The sequence below is a fragment of the Chiloscyllium plagiosum genome, chromosome 5 (genome assembly GCF_004010195.1).
Source record: "Chiloscyllium plagiosum isolate BGI_BamShark_2017 chromosome 5, ASM401019v2, whole genome shotgun sequence".
Classification (NCBI taxonomy): Eukaryota; Metazoa; Chordata; class Chondrichthyes; order Orectolobiformes; family Hemiscylliidae; genus Chiloscyllium; species Chiloscyllium plagiosum.
In genome coordinates, this window is record NC_057714.1 from 63,308,120 (window position 1) to 63,332,031 (window position 23,912).

At 39.3% G+C, this 23,912-nt stretch overlaps 1 protein-coding gene across 18 annotated transcripts in view; it reads right to left on the minus strand.

Annotated features, from left to right (window-relative positions):
* Positions 1–23,912, minus strand: part of tbc1d5 (TBC1 domain family, member 5) — a 519,702-nt gene that overhangs the window by 37,125 nt on the left and 458,665 nt on the right. For all 18 annotated transcript variants that reach the window (XM_043690204.1, XM_043690195.1, XM_043690203.1 and 15 more), the window contains 2 exons: positions 16,411–16,510; positions 428–507 (listed from right to left, as the gene is read on the minus strand). In XM_043690204.1, the coding sequence (XP_043546139.1) occupies positions 428–507; positions 16,411–16,510 (180 nt within the window). The remainder of the gene's footprint in view (positions 1–427; positions 508–16,410; positions 16,511–23,912) is intronic.

Below are 23,912 nucleotides of genomic sequence, written 5' to 3' on the forward strand. Positions count from 1 at the left end.
TGGAATGAGCTGCCAGAGGATGTGGTGGAGTCTCGTACAATTGCAACATTTAAGAGGCATTTGGATGGGTATATGGATAGGAAGGGTTTGGAGGGATATGGGCCGGGTGCTGGCAGGTGGGACTAGATTGGGTTGGAATATCTGGTCGGCATGGACGGGTTGGACCAAAGGGTCTGTTTCTATGCTGTACATCTCTATGACTCTAAGTATTTTGAACAGGGTGCCTAAGAAAAGGTACTAGGTTCTTAAAGACATAATATTTTTGTGTGATTTTTCAGTCCTGTGACTTAACAAATGATGGAATATTACAACATTTATCTTTTCCCAAGTCAAATATTCAACATCTACACAGGATGTTAGCCATATTCAAGATAAATAGAGTCAGGATTTTGAATCAGGAAGAAAAAGAAAGTGGCCTTATATCTACCTGCTTGAGTCCAGCCAATGATACCAGGACTTCATCTTCCTTTTGAAGGTTTTCCTTTAGAATCACTTCTTGTATTTTGCCTGCAGAAAAATAATTATGCATCACTCCAAAGTAGATTTGATCTACAATAAAAGCATATGAATGCTGTGCAATCTGTTTTTCAAATGTATTCAAATAAAAAAGCAGCTTTAATTTTATAAATGGAATTTTTAAATATCAAAAGACAAACTTTAAAATGACATGTTACAATTGCTAAATATTTCATAATTTTGCATCTACAATATCTAATGATAAATTCAAACATCAACTGAATACTGATAATCGTTTGAATGCATGAAAGAACTGCATGATAAAACTTCAGAGATGTATTACTTAGTCAATAGATTCTGGTTAAAATGACACTTGAAGGGGAACAAAATACCTTCTGATCTCATTCTACTCCATAACATGAGGGAAAACTGCTAAAAAACACAGCAACTTTTGAAAAGTTGACAAGCATATTGGCCCAAATTTGCTGAGAAAACAAGTGTGTTTGAATTACACACACTTTTATTAATGAATAAACTGACTGGCAACTGATGGCAATAAAAGATACTCCTGCTAATGAACAATTGATACAAGGTGCTAGATAATTTGCGTCGTTGGTGTCAAATTATATCTTGCCCATAACCTCCCTGACAGCTTCATGAAATTGGCCCGTTTCCATGTTAATTATCTATTGAACTCACCCCAAAGTTAAATCTGTAGTTGACAATCTAGGTACCCTTATAATAAAATTGCCATGAAGTTTCTTTTTTAAAGTGAACAATAGAAAGTATGAATTGTTCATTCTTTTTCTTAGTTTTAATTCGTCATTCTTTACTTCTGAGACAAATCACATTATTTCACTTTCTGGACCTGTCCGACCTTGAATTGACCACCACCAGCATCATCCTTCACAGACACCTCTTTTGTTTATTTCCTTTATCCTTCAATCTCATTAGTTAAAGAGGTACACTACTTAATTGTTCATCCAATTAACAGAAGCCCTGTTAACCTCATTACAATGTTTTCATCTTGAAGTTCCAACAAAGGGATCTTGCCTTGAGAGGTCCTGACCTCGGAAAATCTAGGCTAAAATGCTGCCTCTCAAATCTCACTGCAAGATATAATGGCTGGAAACTACCTCAATTTAATGTGGTTGCCCTATCTCCTCAAATCCCTTAGCGTTAAATATCTAGCATTTAAAAAAATATGCTAAATGGCAAGGTGACTTAAAGGTGAATTTAGTATGACAGCCCTTGGCATCAATACCACATGAGTGGCCTCAGTGAGTCCTAGCAAAAACTAGTCAATTAGAATTGCAGGGGGAAACTCTCCACTGATTAGCAATAACCAACACCAAAAAGAGAGAATCTAATCAGTGCCACTTGACAATCAACGCCATGACCATCACCAAATTCCCACAGTCAACATCCTGTGCATTACTATTGATCTGAAACTGAAATGAATTAGATATAATAGCTATGAGACTAGATCAAAGGCTTGGGGTACTGCAATAAGTATCTCACCTCCTGACTTCCCAAAAACCAGTCCATTATCTACAAGGCACAAGCCGGGAGAGTGATGGAATACAACCCAATTGTTTGAATGGGTGAAGCTCCAACAACACTATAGAACCTCAATACCATCCAGGACAGAACAGCACACTTGACTGGCACATTTACAAATATTTAGTCACTCCACTATCAATACTCAGCAGCAGCAGTGTGTACGGTCTATAAGATTTGTAGAAATTCAGAGAGCCTTAAATAGCACCTTTCAAACCATTACCATCAGAAGGACAAGCGCAGCAGATGTATACAACATAGAAAAGTACAGCACAGAATAGGCCCTACGGCCCATAATGTTGTGCTGAGGATTATTCCTAATCTAAATTAAAATAACCTAGCCTATGTACCTTCAATTCACTGTTGTCTATGTGCATGTTCAGCAGTTGCTTAAATGTCCCTAATGACTTTGCTTCCACCACCACTACCGCTGGCAAAGCATTCCACGCATTCACAACTCGCTGTGTAAAGAACCAACCTCTGATGTCTCCTCTACACCTTAAAACTATGGGAAGAACACCACCTACAAGCTGTCCTCCAAACCACTCACTATCCTGACTTGGAAATATATCAATGTTTGCTGGGTCAAAATCCGAAAAGTCTCTCCCTTACAGTATTGTGGGTCCACCTACAACACATGGACTGCAGTGGATCAAGAATCATAAAATTCCTACTGTACAGAGAGAGGTCATTTGCCCCACTGAATCTGCACCAACCCTCTGAAGAGCATCCTACCCAGACACAGCATCCCCTTCATATCCCTGTAACCCCATATTTACCACCACCAATCCATCTGACCTGCACATCCTGGACACTAATGAGCACATTACTATAGCCAATCCACCTAATCTGCACATTTTAAGATTGTGGGAAGAATCCATATGAGGAGAATGTGCAAAGTCCACACATTCAGTTGCCCAAAGCTGTAATTGAACCCAGTCCTCTGACGCTGTGAGACAGCTCACCACCAACTTCCCAAGGGTGACTATGGAAGAGCAGTAAATGCTGGCTCAGTCAGTGACACACACATCTGACAACTGAAAAAAGATTGAGATTTTTCCACTGGAGCACCCGGAGGAAACCCACGCAGACACGGGGAGAATGTGCAAACTCCACACAGTCAGTCGCCTGAGGCGGGAAATGAACCCCGATCTCTGGCGCTGTGAGGCAGCAGTGCTAACCACTGTGCCACCGTACGGCGGCATGGTGGCACAGTGGTTAGCACTGCTGCCTCACAGCGCCAGAGATCTGGGTTCATTTCCCGCCTCAGGCGACTGACTGTGTGGAGTTTGCACATTCTCCCCGTGTCTGCGTGGGTTTCCTCCGTGTGCTCCAGTTTCCTCCCACAGTCCAAAAATGTGCATGTTAGGTGAATTGGCCATGCTAAATTGCCCGCAGTGTTAGGTGTAGGGGAATGGGTCTGGGTGGGTGCGGGTCGGTGTGGACTTGTTGGGCAGAAGGGCCTGTTTCCATACTGTAAGTAATCTATCTAGAATCTATTTCACAGCTTTTTGAGGTTGAGAACTTTAAAAGAGCAGAAATTTCAGAGGGATGCACTTCCTTCTAACAGCTACGCTTGTCAAGTCTTTAAAACTTTAAAGCAATTTTTAATTCTAAATTTCAGAGAATATAAGCTCATTCTACTTAGTCACTACACAGAGGACAATCCTCTTGTCTCAAGATTTGATCTACTGAATAAATCTTCATTTCCCCCTCACAGCAAGCTAAATATGGAGAGGGGGTGGGCTCATACGGAACAGTGGTTGTGTCTCACGTCTGGGCCAGCATGCCCTTCAGGTAAAAACAAAACTATAATTGTCTGTGCTCAAGGTAATGTTTCACCAAAACCAGAGTTGCAACAAAACTTCCTTATCCTTGTATTCTGTCATGAAACAAACATGACATACATCTTCCTAAGTTCTTGCTGTGCCTGGATAGTAGATTCCCTACATAATACTTAGGAATTTGGTGCAGGTGGGAATCTCTCTGGTAAGTTTTTGTTAAACTATAATTTACAGTACCAGTCATACTGTTAGAGCCAACTTGTGCGTGAATCACTAGTGCTCTGTAAAAATAGACTGGTTTCACTACTGCATACAAGATGAAGAAGTCTGTGTGTAATGAATTTGGTACCGACGGGAATTTGGTGTAGGTAAAGAAAAAAAGATGCTGCTTTTAATGCCTTGCACTTCAGCCTCCAGAAATTGGTGAGTGTTAAGGCTTTAATTAGGAGACCAGTTAGGTGACTGGTGAGTTTTTTTAAAAAAGATTTCACCCCTCTTATCGCAGGCAGTAGTCTAACCTGGTACAGGGCAGATATAAGCATTGTATCTAATTCTTGGTTCATCTTATTAAATTACTTGGTATAGTTATTGACATCAGCTGAGTACCATTTCTAATGAGTTAAAATGAACAGAAGAAAGATAGCAGGAGGGATATGTAATGCAGTAACAGTTCCCTACATCTGGATGAGAAGTCCCACCAGATGTATGTTAAAACATATCCGAACAGGCTGACTGAAATAACTCAGGTAACAGGACAGGGATGGATTGCAGTTGTAGCTAGTGGCCTGTAGAGTGATCCACTACAACAAATCCTGGGTATTGTACTAAGAGAGGATATTCCTGAGAATACGAGGTAAAAACAATGACTGCAGATGCTGGAAACCAGATTCTGGATTAGTGGTGCTGGAAGAGCACCGCAGTTCAGGCAGCATCCAAGGAGCTTCGAAGCTCCTTGATTCCTGAGAATACATCCAGGGAAATTAGTTGGGTGGAACTGAGAAATAAGAAAGGGATGATCACCTATTGAGGTTGTATTATTGACCTCTCAATAGTCAGATAAGTGTGTACAAGAAAATTCTCTGATTCGGTATATGGATGTACCTATTAGAGAAGGTGCAAAACGTGACCTACTCTTGGAAATAAGGCAGGGCAAGTGACTGAGGTGTCAGTGGGAAGCACTTTGGGGCCAGCGACCATAATTCTATTAGCTTTAAGTTAGTGATGGAAAAGGATAGACTGGATCTAAAAGTTAAAAGTTCTAAATCAGAGGAAGGCCAATTTTGACAGTATTAGGCAAGAACATTCAAAAGTTGATTGAGGAGGATGTTCGCAGGTAGAGGGTCGGCTGGAAAATGGGAAGCCTTCAAAAATGAGATAATGAGAGTCCAGAGAAAGTGTATTCCTATTAGGGTGAAAGGAAAGGCTGGTAGCTGTAGGGAATGCTTGATGACGAGAGAAACCGAAGGTTTGGTAAAGAAAAAGGAAAAATATTTCAGGTATATACAGCAGAGATCGAATGAATCCTTAGAAGCGTATAAAGGCAGTAGGAGTATACTGAAGAGGGAAATCAGGAGGGCAAAAAGCGAACATGAGATAGCTTTGGTAAATAGGGTTAAGGAGAATCCAAAGGGATTTTATAAATATATTAAGGACAAAAGGATAACGAGGGAGAGAATAGGGCCCCTCAAAGATTAGCAAGGTAGCCTATTTATGGAAACACAGGAGATGGGAGAGATACTAAACAAGTATTTTGCATCAGTGTTTACTGTGAAAAGGACTTGGAAGATATAGAATGTAGGGAAATAGATGGTGGTATCTTGAAAAAATGTCCATATTACAGAGGAGAAGGTGCTGAATGTCCTAAAATGTGTAAAGGTGGATAAATCCTCAGGATATGATCAGGTGTACCCTAGAACTCTGTGGGAAGTTAGGGAAGTTAGGGAAGTGATTGCTGGACCCCAGGCTGAGATGTTTGTATCACTGATAGTCACAGGTGAGGTGCTGGCAAGACTGGAGGATGGCTAACGTGGTGCGACTATTTAAGAACTGTGGTAAAGAAAAGCTAGAGAACTATAGCCCAGTGAGCCTGACATCAGTGGTGGACAAGTTGGTGGAGGGAATCCCGAGGGATAGGATTTACATGCATTTGGAAAGGCAACGACTGATTTGGACAGTCAACATGGCTTTGTGCGTGGGAAATCAGGTCTCACTAACTTGACTGAATTTTTTTGTAGTAGTAACAAAGAGGATTGATGAGGACAGAGTAGTAGATGTGATCTATATGGACTTCGGTTAGTCGTTTGACAAGGTTCCCTATGGTAGACTGGTTAACAAGGTTAGATCATATGGAATACAGGGAGAACTAGCCACTTGGATACAGAAATGGCCTGAAGGCAGAAGACAGAGGGTGGTGGTGAAGGGCTGCCTTCAGACCAGAGGTCTGTGACCAGTGGTGTGCTACAAAGATTGGTGCTATATCCACTGCTTTTCATCATTAAAATAAATGATTCAGATGTGAACATAAGAGTTAATAAGTTTGCAGATAACATCAAAATTATAGGTGTGGTGGACCGTGAATAAGGTTACCTCAGAGTACAATGGGATCTTGATCAGATGGGCCAATGGACAGAGGAGTGACAGATGGAGTTTTCATTTAGATAAACATGAGGTGCTGCATTTTGGAAAGGCAAATCAGGACAGGACTTTTACACTTAGTGGTAAGGTCTTGGGGAGTGTTGCTGAATAAAGAGACCTTGGAGGGCAGGTTCATAGTTCCTTAAAAGTGGTGTCGCAGGTAGATAGAATAGTGAAGGTGGCATTTGGTATGCTTTCCTTTATTGGTCAGAGCATTGGATTTTGGAGTAGGGATGACATGTTGTGGCTGTACAGGACATTGTAGGCCACTTTTGGAATATTGCAATTCTGGTCTCCTTCCTATCAGGTGGATGTGTGAAACTTGAAAGGGTTCAGAAAAAATTTAGAAGGATGTTGTCAGGTTTGGAGGATTTGAGCTATAGGGAGAGGCTGAATAGGTTGGGGCTGTTTTCCCTGGAATGTCAGAGGCTAAGGGGTGACAGCATAGCATTTATAAAATCATGAAGGGAATTGGTAGGGTAAATAGACAAGGTCTTTTCCTTGGGGTGCAGGCGTCCAAAATTAGAGAGCATAGGTTTAGGGTGAGAGGGGAAAGATTTAAAAGGGATCTAAGTGGCAACGTTTCAAGGAGAGTGTGGTATGTGTATGCAATAAGCTGCCAGAGAAAGTGGAGGAGACCAGTACAACATTTAAAAAGCATTTGGGTAGGTATATGAACAGGAAGGGTTTAGCGGGATATGGGCTAAGTGCTGGCAAATGGGACTACAATAGTTTAGGATATCTGGTTGGCGTTGACGAGTTGGACCGGAAGGTCTGTTTCCGTAAATACAGCTCTATGACTCATCCAAACAAGTGGAGAGAATTCTATTACATCAAGGCTTATGCCTTATACATGGTGCACAGGCATTGAGGAGTCAAAAGGTATGTTGCTTGCTGTAGATTATTTATGATTAGATTCCCTAAGTGTGGAAACAGTCCCTTCAGGCCCAACTAGTCCACACCGACCTTCCAAAGGGTAACCCACCTAGACCCATTCCCCTACCCTATATTTACCCCTGACTAATGCACCTAATGCTATGGGCAAATTAGATTAGATTAGATTAGATTTGATTACATTACATTACAGTGTGGAAACAGGCCCTTCGGCCCAACAAGTCCACACTGACCCGCCGAAGCGCAACCCACCCATACCCTTACATTTACCCCTTACCTAACACTACGGGCAATTTAGCATGGCCAATTCACCTTACCTGCACATCTTTGGGAGGAAACCGGAGCACTATGGGAGGAAACCGGAGCACCCGGAGGAAACCCACGCAGACACGGGGAGAACGTGCAAACTCCACACAGTCAGTCGCCTGAGGCGGGAATTGAACCCGGGTCCCTGGCGCTGAGGCAGCAGGGCTAACCACTGTGCTGCCCCATATATGGTGATCCAGTTTGATTTCTGACAAACAGTAACCCACAATATGTTGTTAATGATGATTCAGCAACAGTAATGCCATTGAATGCCAAATAAAGATAGTTAGATCCTCACTTACTGGAGTTGATTATTGCTTGGCACTTCTTTGGCTCAGACATTACTGGTCACTTATAGAGGAGGGCTGAAAATGTGTTGCTGGAAAAGCGCAGGTCAGGCAGAATCCAGGGAACAGAAGAATCGACGTTTCGGGCATAAGCCCTTCTTCAGGCCCTTTCCTGAAGGGCTTATGCCCGAAACGTCGATTCTCCTGTTCCCTGGATGCTGCCTGACCTGCTGCGCTTTTCCAGCAACACATTTTCAGCTCTGATCTCCAGCATCTGCAGACCTCACTTTCTAATAATAGAGGAGGCAAGTACCTTGATGAAGCAACTGAAGATGGCTGGTTAATACCCTAAGAAATTCCTGTACTTGTGTGATGCAAATGGTACTTATCAGTGTTAATTTGCCATGTATGGAAGAGGGAAGGTCATCGCTTAATTCAGCTCAGTTGAAGATAGCCAGGCCAATGTCCTGCAGTGGCAAGCACAACCACAATCACTTTATTTTGTGCTAAGTATGGCTCCAACTAGTGGAAAGGCCCTTAGTCCTGCTTCATCATTCCCAATTCTCAAGCTTTGCTTGGCCTCCTTAATCACACACTTCGTCAAGTGTGGCCTAAACGCCAAGGACAGTAATCACCCTCAACTCACCTATAGAGTTCTACACCTTTGTCCATGTTTGATCCAAGGCTGCAATTAGGTCAGGAGATGAGTGCCATTTACAGATTTGAAACTAAGGATTGGGAAGCCCTTTATTGGCGATGAAGTGCTGTTTGACAGCACCACATTTGATTACGGCTTCTAGCATTTGTTTGATAATCGAGAATAGACTGATGGTGTGTTATTCGGCTGGGTTGCATGTGATGTGCTTTTTATGGACAGGAAATATCTGACTGGACAATTTCGCATATTTCAAGAGAGATGTCAAAATTGTAGTTGCATTGCAACAACCTAGCTAGCAATATGGCTGGTTCTGATGTAAAATTCTTCAGTAAAATTCTTCAGTCTCTAGTCTTCAGTAAAATTACTGGAATTTGATCCAAATCCTGGTCTTTGAGGTATCTGGTGCCTTCAATCTTTCATTGATATCATGAGAGTGAATCATATTAAATGCAGACTTGTAGAAGGTTTGATTTATAAAGAAAGGCTGAATAGGCTGGGTTTTTGTTCACCAGAGAGTAGAAAGTTAAGAGGCGGCCTTATAGAAGTTTATTAAATAATGAGGGGTATAGATAGGATCAAAGGTCGGTATCTTTTCCCTAGAATGGGACCGGAGGCACATTATTAAGGTGAGAGAGATTTAAAAAAGACATGAGGGGCAATTTGTTCTTTTTTTTACACACAGAGGATGGTTTGCGTGTGGAATGAACTTCCTTAGGAAGTGGTGGATATGAGTGCAATTACAATGTTGAAAAGACATTTGGATAAGTACATGAATACAAATGGTTTGAAGGGATGTGGGTCAGGAACAGGAGGTGGGACTAGTTTAGTTTGCGATTAGGTTCAGCATGGACTGGTTGGAAAGACGGATCAGTTTCCATGCTGTAAGATTGTATGACTGTGGAGTTGGGGCAAAACTTGGCACTTCTGAGAGAAGATGACTGTAAATGCTTCAAACTTGCCTTTTACAGTTATGGGCTGGACTTCTCTATCTTTGATGATAGGAATAATTGTGGAGTCTCCCCTTCAAGATAGCTTTTAGTTGTCTATTCATCTTTCCAAAATCTCAATCAGTGAATGAAAAGCTGAACGTGTCAACATCAAGGAAGTGAAAGGAAGACAAAGAGAACGACTCATTAAATTCTGTGGTCTAGATTGGTGCTATCAAACTGTTTCTCCCTTTTTCATTCTTTTCTCACCCTTAAAATCCACATCTTGGATGCCTTGTGCGCCTGTATGTGAACAGGAGAATTTAAGAAAGGGGGCAATGCTTAAGTTTAGAGTTATGTTAATAATTCATGTTTCCTTTTTGCCATTGGTAAAGTCAATTAGTTTGCAATCAAGATTTTTTGTTATGTATGGAAACCTTGATAACTTTGGAACTGGTATTACTTGATATCTAATGCATTACCCCATTGAGTTATAAATTAACAAGATGTTGATATAGTCGACTCTGCAGGGTTGATAGTGTTGGGCTTGCCCTTGTTGTTTCCTTGCCTAGGTTATTACTAGGTGGTCCATCCAATTTCATTCCTTGTTTAGACTTTGCAAAAGTTTGTCATTTCAGAATAAAAACTAAAAGAACTGCAGGTACTGTAAATCAGAAACAAAATTAGGAATTGCTTGAAAAAGGTTCAGCTGGTCTGGCAGCATCTGTGGAGAGAAATCAGAGTTAATTTTTTTGGGTCGAGTGACCCTTCCTCAGAACAGTTCTTGAACCAAATCGCTAATTCCGATTTGTCATTTCAGAGGTTATTTAAGAGTCAATCAGACTGCTCTCGGTCTGGAGTAAATGTTGGCCAGGCCAAATAAAGGTAGAGATTTCTTTCCCTAAACAGCACAAATGAAGCACAGATTTTTGATACAACGATCAACAATCGCTTCATAGTCACAATTCAGCTCACTTTCAATTCCAAATTTAGGGATTGAATTTAATTGGTGGGTTTTGAATCCATGCCCCAGATCATAAGCCTGGACATCTGGATTACTACTTGAGTGACATTTCCACTCTGCCTCTGCCTTTCTGATGAACCTTCAACTTTCAGAACCACCTCTAGGTTTTTCTTTATTTACCCTAGTTATATTCTCAAAACTGTTAAATGCAACTTCCCTTTCACAAAACTGCATGTTATCTTGAATAGCAGGGTTACTTTTCAATACCTTTTGGATTCATGGCATGGTGCAGCACAGAAGGAAGCTATTTGGTCCATGCTCATGCTGGCTCTTTCAAAGAGCTAACTATTTTCATCAATTTTCTGACTGTTTTTCTATTTTTCTCCCCTTCTAATATTAATTTAATTTTCATAGAAAGTACTTAATTTATCTCCTTCCACCATTCTTTATTCTGAATCATAACAACTTGATCTGCAATAAATGTTTCTCAAGATTCATATGTACAATACTGGTCAAAATTATTTTTCTCTAAATTCTAATAGCATTCACACTGAATAAAGCAGTGTATTTAGTCTGATCACAATACACATAAAATAGTAGTGCATATGTTATCTGTAGTGATTCTTCTGGGCAAAATAAACTTGAAATAAACTGCATGAAAACTTGATTTGTCCTTTTCTCATTCTCCATCCTTCCACATAGCCAGCATTTGCAGATAATTAAATGGAAACCTAGGAAGTCTTAATATCATCAAGCTGTTCAGGCAAGTGCATTGCGATATGACAAGTGAGCCTCTTGGCATGACCCTTGTTAATGTTCTTGCAGTAAAATAATGAATGATGGCTCACAAATGCAACTAGCGCTGTCTGAAAACTTGATTTGCACTTTTTTTCAATCTCAATTCTTCACACAGAGAACATATGCAGACAATGAAATGGAAATCTAGAAAATCTTATTACCATCAAGCTGTTCAGGCAAATGTATTGTGAGGTGACAACTGCGTCTTTTGGCATAACCTTGGCAATGTTTCAGTGGGAGGCAAAGAAATAGCAGGAACACTTTGCTAACAAGCTAATGCACCAGCAGCGTACCATTCTCCAAATTTGTCAATTAAGAGTACATACTCTTTTATCCTCACTTCTGGTCTCCTACCACCGAACCAATTTTCTACAATGTCAACAGTGTGCTTTTAGTTTCATGCACTTTTATTTTTGCTAACAGTTGCTATTGTTGAACCTTATCAAATTTCTCTGGAAGTTCATATAAATAATGTCCACTGGCACTCCTATTTCATGTTCTCAACAAATTCAACTCAATTAGACATTATTTACCTTTACAATCCATGCTAGTTCTCTAATCTGCTCACACTTGTCCATGTGCTCAGTCACTCTGATGCTAGCAATATTGATACAATTGTAGTTGTCTCACTATGTCTTTTTTAAACTATCCTCAGCCAATCTAAGAGTCAGAAAATCTCTGTATTCACAGTAAATAAATCAATAAAGCCATACCAGTGATATTGAAAGTACTTTGTTTTATCACCATCCAGCCTGACGATGACCTTAAATGGTCTTTCACGTAGTTGTCTCCACAAAAATAAAGCAAACGTGATATTTTTAGGCAGTAATAAAAACATGCCTTAAGCAATAGCAATGTGCATGACAGCATGAAATGGTTTGGCATTCATACTATTTACTCATCATTTGATCTACTAGGAAATGAACTTATTTGCCAAAGATAATGAGGGATTTGGAAAAAAAAACTAATGGATTATGATCTTTTGTAATTAGGGGAATGTGTAGTTGTTTCAAAACATACTTATATAGCACCTTTAATGTAAAAAAAAACACTCCAGGCGGCTTCAAAGAGCATTCTGAAACAGAATTTAATTCTCAACCACTTTCAGGAATACAAGACAGATGATATTAAATCTTGGTTGCAGAGGTAGGTTTTATCTTAAGGAAGGGGAGAGGTAGCAAGTTGGAAAGATCTAGGAAGAATTTCCAGAGATTGCGGCTCCAGGCAGTTTAAGGCTCAGAATCACAAATGGTGGAGAAATTAAAATAGGAAGTTTAAGAGGCCAGAACTGAATGAATAGTGAGATCCCAGAGATTTGTGAGACTGATGGGAAATAGAGATAGAAAAGATCTGGATTATTGGTAGAATTGGAAAACAATGATAAGAATTTTAAAATAGAACTTAACAGGAAGAAAGATTTCAAGTTCAACCTGACTTTAGACGAATATTCTATATTTCATCCCATTTGTAAAGTTGTGAGTGAAAGCGATTATGGGTAATGTAATGCATATCTTCATAATGGTGATACTAAATTAAAACCTCAAATTATTATTGTTCCAACTTCTAAAATTGCTTGAGCATCACAGCATCACTCCTTGGAAATATGATCATTAAGTGTTGGATCTCTCCTGTGCAAAATAACAATTTGGAGGAATACCAAAGGCAGAAACACAAAGATGAACTTAATTCTAGAGTCAAGTCATAGTAAAACAATAATCTGCTGGAATGCACAGCAACTATAAAAGTCTTATACATGAATACACAAGACCGGTAGACATAGAAGTAATCATTCAGTCCATTGAGACTTTTCTGCCATTCAATGAGATCATGGCCAATCTGATAATCCTCAACTCCACTTTTCTGCCTTTTCTCCATAATGCTTAATTCTCTTACTGATTAAAAGTTTGTCTATCTTAGCCTTGGATATATCTAATGACCCAGCCTCAACAAGCCTCTGTGGCAAATAATTCCACAGATTCACTATTTCAGAGAAGACATTCCTCTGTCTTAACTGTTCAGACCTTAACTTTGAGATTATGCTATTTAATCATAGACTCACCCAGTGAGGAATCGGCTTTTCTGCATCTAACCCTTCTGTCAAGTCCCTTAAGAATCTTGCGTGCTTCAATAAGATTTCCTGTCATTCTTCTATATTTCAGTGATTACAGGCTGAATATGATGAACCTCTCCTTGTATAACAGTCCCTCCATACCTATCAGCCTAGTTAACCTTCTCTGGACTGAATCCAATCCAAATATATCTGTCCTGTGATAAGAGGACCAAAACTGTTCAAAATTCTAGTTGTGGTCTGACTAGTGCTTTGTATACTTTTAGCAAAGCTTCCCTATTTTTGTACTCCATTCTTTTCATAATGAGGACCAACATTCCATTTGCCTTCTCTATTACACACTGAACTTGAATGCGATTCATGGAGGACTCCTAACTTCCTCTGATGTATCACTTTCTGCAGTCTTTCTCCAGTTAAATAATATTCAGCGCCATTGTTCTTCTTGCAGTGTTGTTAAATACCTACACTTCAATGCTATTGGTAAATTACCAAACACATCTGTAAGACCATATCACTTTAAGTAGTATTCCTGTCATATTTGTGAATCTTTAGACCATTATTCCATTAAAAAGAAATGCATGATCTACTCATGAAGGTTTCGTGTTTAAAAGGCATGGAAGTTGATTAGGTTTTCTGGCAAGTAGGTATTTAACAATTTCTGTTTTAAGATCACTAATAACCAGGATGTCAGGACCTTGCTCGTCAGCTGCATTGCAGGTATTTCTGAGAGAAAGAGTAGAATTAGTAGAGAAACTGGATTGAATTTATGCAGTCAGTTGGGGAGGCCCTACATCAGATTTGTGGCAGCAGGAAAGCCTGTGCATAATAAATGTAAGGTTAGAAGGGATGACTTGGGACTCCAGCTACCAACTGCAAGGATGTCAATTAAACTCATTAATAAACAAATTTACACGCATTAATCCTGAAGCCACCATAATTTAATCATGGTTTAAAGATTAAATGAAAGCCATATGGATCTACTGTATTCTTGGTAGGTTGGCCAGCAAGACCCATCAGGCTTGCAAGTGACCTGCTACGGTTTGGTTCATCCCTCACAAATGAAGCATTTTGTGCTGGATTAAGGGACTCCTTCTCATGCCCCCTCTCCCACCTTCACACAATATGAGCCGTGGTGTTCTTCTGATCCCGGGCCTTGGATGGTGCAGTGCCACCAGTAGATACCACTGGCAACAATGACAAATGCTGTCCTCTGATTGGCTGGCAGCTCAGTAGGAGGCAATTTTACTGCTTTGGACCTCAGTTGCAGGGAAGGCCACATGAAAGCTAATTAGATAGCTGAAAGGCACTTGGTTTGGTTGGGGTTCCCCATCACGAAACTGACTAACCTTCCCCATTGGTTCTCTGAGCAGTGGGTAAGAAACCATCATTCTGATAAATCCTGGGCACTGAACCAAACAACATATTTCTGCATGAATTCTGGACGGATAAATTGTAAGTTAGGTTGCTGAATAATGCATTTAGATTCCTTTACACCATAATATATTGCAGTTACATCCTGAGTACAGCTCATTTTGAAATCCTCACCCTTCCAAAAAATTTCAAAGCTGCTTTTGTTGTAGGGAAATGAGTGTTATGTTAGCTTAAATGTCTGGATGGCAAGTTCATGATATAGTGTGTGCATCGTATGCAATTCCTGCACTGGCTGAGGTTATCATGAAGGACTCTCCTTCTCAATCTTTCTCCTTGCCTGAAGCATGGTGACCCTCAGATTAAAGTGACACCAGTCATTTCTTTCATGAGACAGCAGCTCTATGGTCTGGTTGGGCTATGGTGATTTTCTTCTATCTTCACCATAGTGAAAATATGTGTTCAGTTCTAGATTGCTCATGCTTTTTTGACAAGATCTTGCAGTTGAGATTAATTGCTAAGGTAAGCAGTCTAAAATAGAGGCAGAACTTTGTATTGTATAGTAAAGTGACCTTGACCAGAAAACAGTCGTTAGTGGAAATTTTTTAAAGTATGAGCCACAGTCAACTTTGAGACAAACACATAAATCAATTCATGAATTATGTACTCCAAATCCTTAATTGAGCACATTTCAATTTGAGAAAATTTTCACATCAATGTGAAGAAATTGCTGAAAACAGCATTGTTTACCCCGTGCTGTTAAATTATTTTGATAATATGAAAAAAAGCATTACAAACCTATAAATACTTCAACTGGTGGTGATCAAAAAAGGATTTGGTAGTAACTGGAACCCATACTGAATTGTAATTCAACAATAAAACTGTTGTACATCATCAGCTGCTTGATGCATTACATGGATATATGTCAATGAAACACCATCAATTGAAAATTTAATATTGAAAATTTGATTAGAGGATAGACCTAGACTTAATCCTCTCATGGTGCACTAATAATTCCACATTACAGCAAATTCAGAAATATTTTCAGCAAAAAAAATCCCTTTTTAATGAAACTAAATCAGTTCAGCATTAAAGGTATAAGATTAGATTAGATTCCCCACAGTGTGGAAACAAGCCCTTCTGCCCAACAAGTCCACACTAACCCTCCGAAGAGTAGCCCACCCAGATCCATTCCCTTACCCAATACTTACCCCTATTATATCAGCATGTCTTAATTCCATGAAATCCATCAAACACCATACTGTTGAACAGTTACTTAGGTTATAAAATTTAACTTACTGTTATCTTAAATTCATGCATATTTCAAGTTAATAACGTAAGGTAGTATTCTAATTGAGATACATACACCAATGAGGTAATGTCAATTAAACTAGTACAGAAAATACAAACAACATAAACTAGTCAGGCAAGTAATGCTAGTGGAAACAAAACATAGCTGCCTGAGTTCAGTGAGCTGAATATTACCTAGGATGTCCTAACTTACCAATTAACTTATTAGATTGAAGACAAGTAAAGCAACTGAGGGGTGATAATTTATTAATTTACAAGAAACATAATATAAAGCAAAACTAGGTGACGGTTATTGAGAAATAGCAGAAGTAAATATGGGCATCAATCACAAACATCAATAGGTTGCACACAATAATAAGGTTTCTTTTTCCTAGGAATAATAAAACAAATACTTACATATATGCACATTCATCATCTTAGCACAAAACTTGCACATTGCCTCAAGATCATTCAGTTGTCCTTGAAGAAATGAGACCTGTGCCTCCAATTCATCATCCTGGAATTTAAAAGAAATAGAACTCTTACAAATCTTCAACATGCTTTTATACTGGTACACCATTGTTGCAGAAATTTGCTTCCTCATTTACTGTCTTTGAAGTAAGATTTGGAAATATTCTGTTCGGATCTTTAATCAACAGACTACATACTTGGAGGTTACATAAAGAAATTAACATGTCAATAGGCCGTGAAATCAATTTTAGGATGCAGTAATACTTTCGATGCATTCGCCTGTTCGTGCTCATCAATAATAATCTATTCAGAGTCAAAAGTCAAACTAAGTATGTTAATTAAAACCTCAGGTTGGCAAAAAAAAAACAGTTACAATAAAGCTGTATACTACATCAGCATTATTTGGGAATTTGGATTTTAATGGAGAAGTAAATAGATTTGTGCTTTCAGTTCTGTGAAGCTAACTTTTAAAGAGCCCAGAAAGTAATTTGGAACAGTTAACTAAATACACCAAGAAGCCATGTGGATTATGTTAAATACTTAGTAGATACCTGAGAGATTCACTGGTTCAGTGTTCACAATGCTGAATTTTATGTCATGCAGAAAATTAAATGGCTAAGGGCTATTAATGGTTTCAGTTCATTTCAAAAGAATTGAGTTTCACTTCAGAAGAACAGCAGTTAGTTTGTGAAGTTTTTTTTAAATAGTCCAAGGAAAAGGGGTGGAAAAAAAACCCTCAGGTTTCTCTTAAAATTCAGTGAAAAAGAAATCCAGACATTTGGAATGAGAAATAAATTTCGAGGCCATCAGAATGAGAGAGCAGTCTGAAAGCTCACTGAACAAATCAGTTGAGTTAAGATATCTTCAAGTTAAGAAAGGAACTTTATTGTACTGGGATTGAGTGACCATAAAAGATACTGTTAAGAAATAAAGATGGAACATATGTTTTTGCTATTCATATTAAGATTTTTTTCACTTTTTCACATATATTTCTTTGCTTGTTTTTTCTTTTGTGTAATAAACTTGTGTGTTTTTGTTAGGAGAACATTGGTAGCCTTAAGTGAATATATTCTGTGACTGACCACCATGCTAACTAAATAGAATAATAAAACATATGATCTATCAAACCAGATTCCCATCAGCTGGGATCATAATAAAGTCGTAACTCTTGGCAGAGTTAGAATTCACTGAATTTAAGGAGAAATGAATATTTAAAGAAATTGGTTAATGGAGTACTAGACATAAAACAGGAGTGTTGTGAAATATTTTATGGAGACTGGACTTTCAAAATTACTTTGTTGTTAAGACTTTGCTGGGAATAGAAGACATGACAGATCATTTGAAGTCTTTGACTAAAGTTAAGCTGAGATAGAAAGCAGATAAACTGAATGTAGAAATAAAAACAGGATCTTGCAAGGAAGACATGCTAGAAGTGATTACCCAGCATTTAGAATTAAAAGGAGGGAAAACTAAAATTAATGATTCACAGTTAAAATCAATTCAGATTGTTAGAAATGAAAAACAATTAGAGGAAAAATAGAACTGGAAAGAGAACTTAAACAGCAATGGAAAAGAAAATACAATTTTAAAAAAATCCAAGTGGGAGAGAACTTAGACAGTATGGCGTGGAGAGAGAATAGAAGCCTAGAATCCCAATAGTGTGGAAACAGGCGGTTCAGCCCAACAAGTACATAACACCTCTCCGAGGAGTATCCCACCCAGACCTGTTCCCTTACCCGACTATACATTTCCCATGACTATCGCACCTAATCTACACATCCCTGAACACTATGGGCAATTTAGAATGGCCAAACTATCTAACAAAAGCTTTGAGTAAAGAAAGAAAGATTGGTTGTTAGTTACATGCATAAAACAGAAAGATACCAAAATAATAAAGAAGTAAAGTTTGAACTTAAATATGATATAACAAAACAAAATGTTTCTATTGTAATAAGACTGGTCATAGTAAAGCCAATTCCTGAAAACCAAGTGGGAGTCCAACTGCAGGATTACAAGTGATTCCTCAGAGAGGGATGTATTGGGTAAGGAAATGGGTTTTAAACCTAGCAGCAGTAAAAGAGGATCATTCCTTTAGAATCTGCTAAGGAATTTGTAATGGAAACAACTTTGCTCATATCTCACAAACAACCAACTGATTGACTACAGATAGGATCATCCATGACATCAATGGCTCCAGGAGAAAGTGAGGACTGTAGATGTTGAATTTCAGAGTCGAATAGTGTGGTGCTGAAAAGGCAGAGCAGGTCAGGCAGCATCCAAGGAGCAGGACAGTTGACATTTCGGGCATAAGCCCATGAAGGGCTTGCGTCCGAAACATCGACTCTCCTGCTCCTTGGTTGACACCCAACTTGCTGTACTTTTCCAGCACCACACTTTTTGACTCTGATCAATGGTTCCAGCCAAGTCATTGCATCTTAATGCTGACAACAGTGAGGTAATAAGTAATGTGCAGGTGTTTTGATAGACCCTGTCGTTCATGGCTCATCCACACTTAGATTCACTCTATGGGTGAAAGGACAAAATACGTGATGATTCCACATACCTTTGCAGGCAACATTACGTTGAACTGTGAGGAAGGGAGGCCTCTGTCACTCAAGACTTGGAGATATATAATGGGGAGTTCACATCTCTACTCTCCAAATAGCTCAATGGTCTGCTGGTGGACAAAGTGCTGCCTCACTCAGGTTAAATACTGTCCAATTTGTATAAACTCTGACATATTGAAGGACAATCAAAGACGGAAGGTGTAAAGGAGGTGCCTCATGATTGCTCCCAACATGCTGCCTAATAAGAGGCTGCACTGCATTCAAACTGAATTGAATTGAATAATTTATTGTCACATGCATTCAATATATAGTGCAAAATTTATACCATCACCATTCTCATTAACTTAAAATGAAATTTAAACAAAAAAGTCCAACTTTCCATCTTTCCCACTACAGTTCCGCTGCTGGCTTCACCAGCTCAAGTCTGAAAAGCCACCTAATCTCAGCAGCATGCCATCTCACTGTCCTATCTCACTGACTGCTGCTGCCTCTCAAATGGTAAGGAGGATCTGTAAAATGCAGGTATTTTACAATGGGATCGGCTGAATCATGTTTACCATTAAGCAAATGGTAGAAGCATGAAAGGCATAGGTATGGGGAAATCTAGTGAAGTCTTGAAGAATTGATGTGCAAGTTGGTCCAAAAATCAGTAAGGACAATATTGTCATATTGGTGGTTTGATGATGTGTACTTGTAAAGGTGAAGGGTAAAGAGGTGGCATCTATGCAGCGCCCAGGGAAATTATGATGCCGGTGCAACTGGAGAAGGACCAGAGAAACAGGTGGGCAGTGATGTCAAGTAACTGCTCTGACATTCATTTTGGAAACTGGTACTGTCTAGTTTCATGGGGAAGGGTTCAGGGGAGTGGAGTGGGTGGAGTCATGAGCTCCATAGAAATGAAGTGAGAATATCTATTAATGAGATGTAAAAGCATTGGAAATAAGGTAGTTACTGCTCATTAGCAAGATTCAGAACTCAGTATTGAAACTTGAAGTGAAAATCTAAATTTTTTTTTGTTGAGGTTGGGAGTTTTAATTTTTCATTCTCACTATACTTTCCCAATTTTATTTGCCACTTTCCACTTTCCTGATGAACGGCTTGTGCCCGAAATATTGACTCTCCTGCTCCTCAGATGCTGCCTGACCTGCTGTGCTTTGCCAGCGCTACACTTTTCAACACTGACTCTCCAGCATCTGCAGTCCTCACTTCCCACTTTTCTCAAGGCAAAGAAAATCCTGCTATTGATCTTGAAAGGACCCTCACCAGTAAACAGAAGGTGAATGGAAACACCTGTTTAAAACTGTGACCACAAGAATAGGACAAGATTGTGTTCAGCTCTGGCCAAGTAAAATAGTTATAAGTGAGCTATTCAGAGGGCTTTAATATTCTAATCCAAAATTCAAGCTAGTTGTTAAATGAGATTTGCAAATGAATCAGTTTAAGATTGTGATTACATTTGTTATTTCCCCAAGTTTTATAAAAAACATCTATTGTGACTACTCTAAAATGACTTGCCACTGAAAGGTTATCAAACTTCTTTTAAATTGGTTCAGTTTTTCAAAAGTCATATGTGGTAAATTTACAATGATTTTTAATTTTGTTTCATTGCTTGCTTCTTAGGGTAGGCCAAATGAATGAGGTATTAGTTCATTTGTAACATTCTGGCAAAACATCGTGAGCCAAAGGGCCTGTTCTGTGCTGTACTTTTCAATGTTATAAGTCCTGCTTTAAAAAGCTGCCCTCTGCTGCACAAACTCAGGATTCCTGTGACATATACACAAATCTATTTTGCAGCGCATAGACGAGATAAATTAATTAAATTACATATATTAAAATTGGATAAACGTAGAAATTTTGATAAATGTGTTTGTTTTTAATGTAATTCAAAATATTTCATAAATGTTATTTTCTTATTCACAATACCCTTAGTTTGGAAGATTGCTGATCATCTCACTTTGCACAACTTTTGGTGCACTTGTCAAAACAAGTAGCAATATTAACAAAGGATAAGTAACATCATTTTAATATTCTGATTCCACGTGATTTTCAGTTTGAAACATCCCCGAATATATTGTGTACTGTAATGATCATACTTAGCATTTTGCTTTTTGTTTGTTACTCTTTTCCCTCTGTGTTACTGTTGTTCTCTGTGTTCTCTGCTGTCCCACTCTCTTCGGTATCGAGTCATACAGTACGGAAATAGACCCTTCGGTCCAAATGGTCCATGCCGATCATAATCCCAAATTAAACTAATCCCACCTGCTGGTACTTGGCCCACATCCCTCCAGACATTCCTTATTCATATACTTATCGAAATGTCTTTTAAACATTCTAACTGTACATATATCCACCACTTCCTCTGCAAGTTCATTTCACACACAAATCACTCAGTGTGAACAAAATTCCCCATATGTCTTTTTAAATTTTTTCCTTTCATCTTAAAATTTTGACCCATAGTCTCGAAATGTCCCACCCTAGAGAAAAGATACCAGCCATTCAGCTTAACTATACCCCTCATGATTTTATAAGCCTCTATAAGGTCACCCCTCAACCTAGTACCCTCCAGCGAAAGAAATCCCAGCCTATTGAGCCTCTTCACATTATTCAAACGTTCCACTCTTGGCATCATCCTGGTAAATCTTTTCTGAACCCCCTCCAAATTAATAATATCCTTTCTATAACAGGGTGACTAGAACTGGACACAGTGCTCCAGAAGAGGCCTCACCAACGTCCTGTACCTCAACATAATGTCCCAATTCCTATACTCAAAGATCTGAGCAATGAAGGCAAGCGTACTAAACGCCTTAAAAATCACCCTATCTCTATGTAATACAAACTTCAAACAAATTATGTATCTGAGCCCCTAAGTCTCTCTGTTCCACAACACCATTCAAGGTCCTAGTTCTTTTTGTTTCTTTCTCTGCTTGACATCCCTCTGAGTCTTATTTTTGAGTGAGAGCACCTGCATATTTATGGACATCAGTGGCTGCAGGTTGTATTTTGGATGGCAGTTACTGGAAAATGTGGCCCTCAGTGGTTTCTTTTCAGTTTCTACTAATTTCTGTTCTTCCTCTCCTCCTCCCTCCCTGACCCCTTCACGGCCTGGGTTGCGCTTCCTTCCCTTTTCTAACAATCCCACACACCTGACCATAAATGTAATTCTTCTCTTTTGAATTTGGGGTGGTTTGGAAGGGGAGGAGGTGTGAGGATTTGTTGACCTCAATTCAGGAGGATCAACAGCAGATTACCATGGATCACCCTCCCTAGCAGCAAGCCTACCTACAACAAATAGCATGCAGCAGTTCAAGCAGTCCAGCACTACCATCGAGGGAACTCTGGATGGGTAGTAAAGCCTGCCTAGTCAGCAATTCCCACATTCTTTGAAGGAATTAAAAAGAAATTCGAAGCAATGTCACTCATTAGGGAGGGGATGATCAGCCTGCTGTGGGTAAATCATAGTCTCTCTTAAACATATTCAGTGAGGATGGGTTAGGCTGTTGGAAACATTCTTCTTGAGCAGGGAAGAGAGATGGGGTTGGTGGGTGGGTGATTGATAAGCACCCTCAGTGGCATGGTGTGTTAGATGCTTTGCAGGACTGTCAGCAAAAAAAGTCACCAATTTGTTTGGTCAGGCTGTTCTACAGCTTTTGGGGGCCTTGTTAGTACACATGCTTAATGGAAAGGAGTAAGCCAGCAGAAATAGGAGACAGCACGGGGTGGGGAGTGGTGGTGGTGAATCATACTGCAGGTGTTGGGATGGGAGTTGGAAGAATGAATGATTGTCCTGATGAAGGGTCCTGCCTGACACATCAACTCTCCTGCTCCTCAGATGCTGCCTGACCTGCTGTGCTTTTTCCAGCACCACACTCTATCTCGTCTAATTGGAAGAATGGGCCAGGAATTGACAACATTTGTCTTGGTACAGATAAGTTTGTAACTCCTTCTGCTAGACCATTTCATCTGTCTGCACTTTTGATATGCTAGTACAGCTAATCACAAGTACTGTTTGTGCAGAAACGAAAAAGTCAATGCTTTATTACATCGAGTGACCAGTTTGTTAGTGCTCATTTTTTCTTGATATGGTGTTGTTCAGAAAAAATCAATTTGAAGATTGTGTGGGTGAGTGTAGTCAGTGAAGAGTTGCAAAATGGAACAAAGATTTACTGAGCAATCTTTTCTGTATGGCAGCTGTATACGGAATACTGGAATTTGATAGGCATCCCTGAAGAGAAACACAGGAGATCAAAGAGAGGCAGCAATTCAAATGAAGTTTACCACTGAAGGCCAAGAAAGAGCCCAGTGGTTTACAGTTAAGTTCTGCCTATAAACCTGTTTCAGACAGTGGGTGATGAAGCATAATTTGCTCAGTTACTGTATACATGCTAATCTGCAAGGATTTTGTCTGGTGGTAATCCAAGATGGAGGACAGGAAAAAATTCTGGCTATAAGAGCTGCTCCTTTTTTTTTTGAGGTATTTTAAGTGTTGGAGGTGATTTCCTTGAATTCCAGGAGCAGCAATTACTGTTTTATATAGTGTTGCATTGTTTTGGAACTTTGGAAAAAAAAGGTCAAAGTAACAGCAGTTTAAAAGGGAGAAGAGCAGACAAAGGAAGCACATGGTGAGGACAGTGCAGGAGAGAGAGAGAGAGAGCGAGAGAGAAAGAAAAAAAGAAAGAAAGAAAACCTGCACAGTTACCGCGTTTGCTGTTTGAATCCGTGTATCGCTGGACATCGGAGTGCATCTGGGAAAATTAACAAACAGTGAAATTCACAACTAATCTTGGAGGAACTTTTGGGCGAAGTTCACAGCACAGAATCAGATAAGTTAATTATTGTTTTAAGTCTGTCCAAGAGAAAGGCTGCAGTAGTGGGTACAGTGGA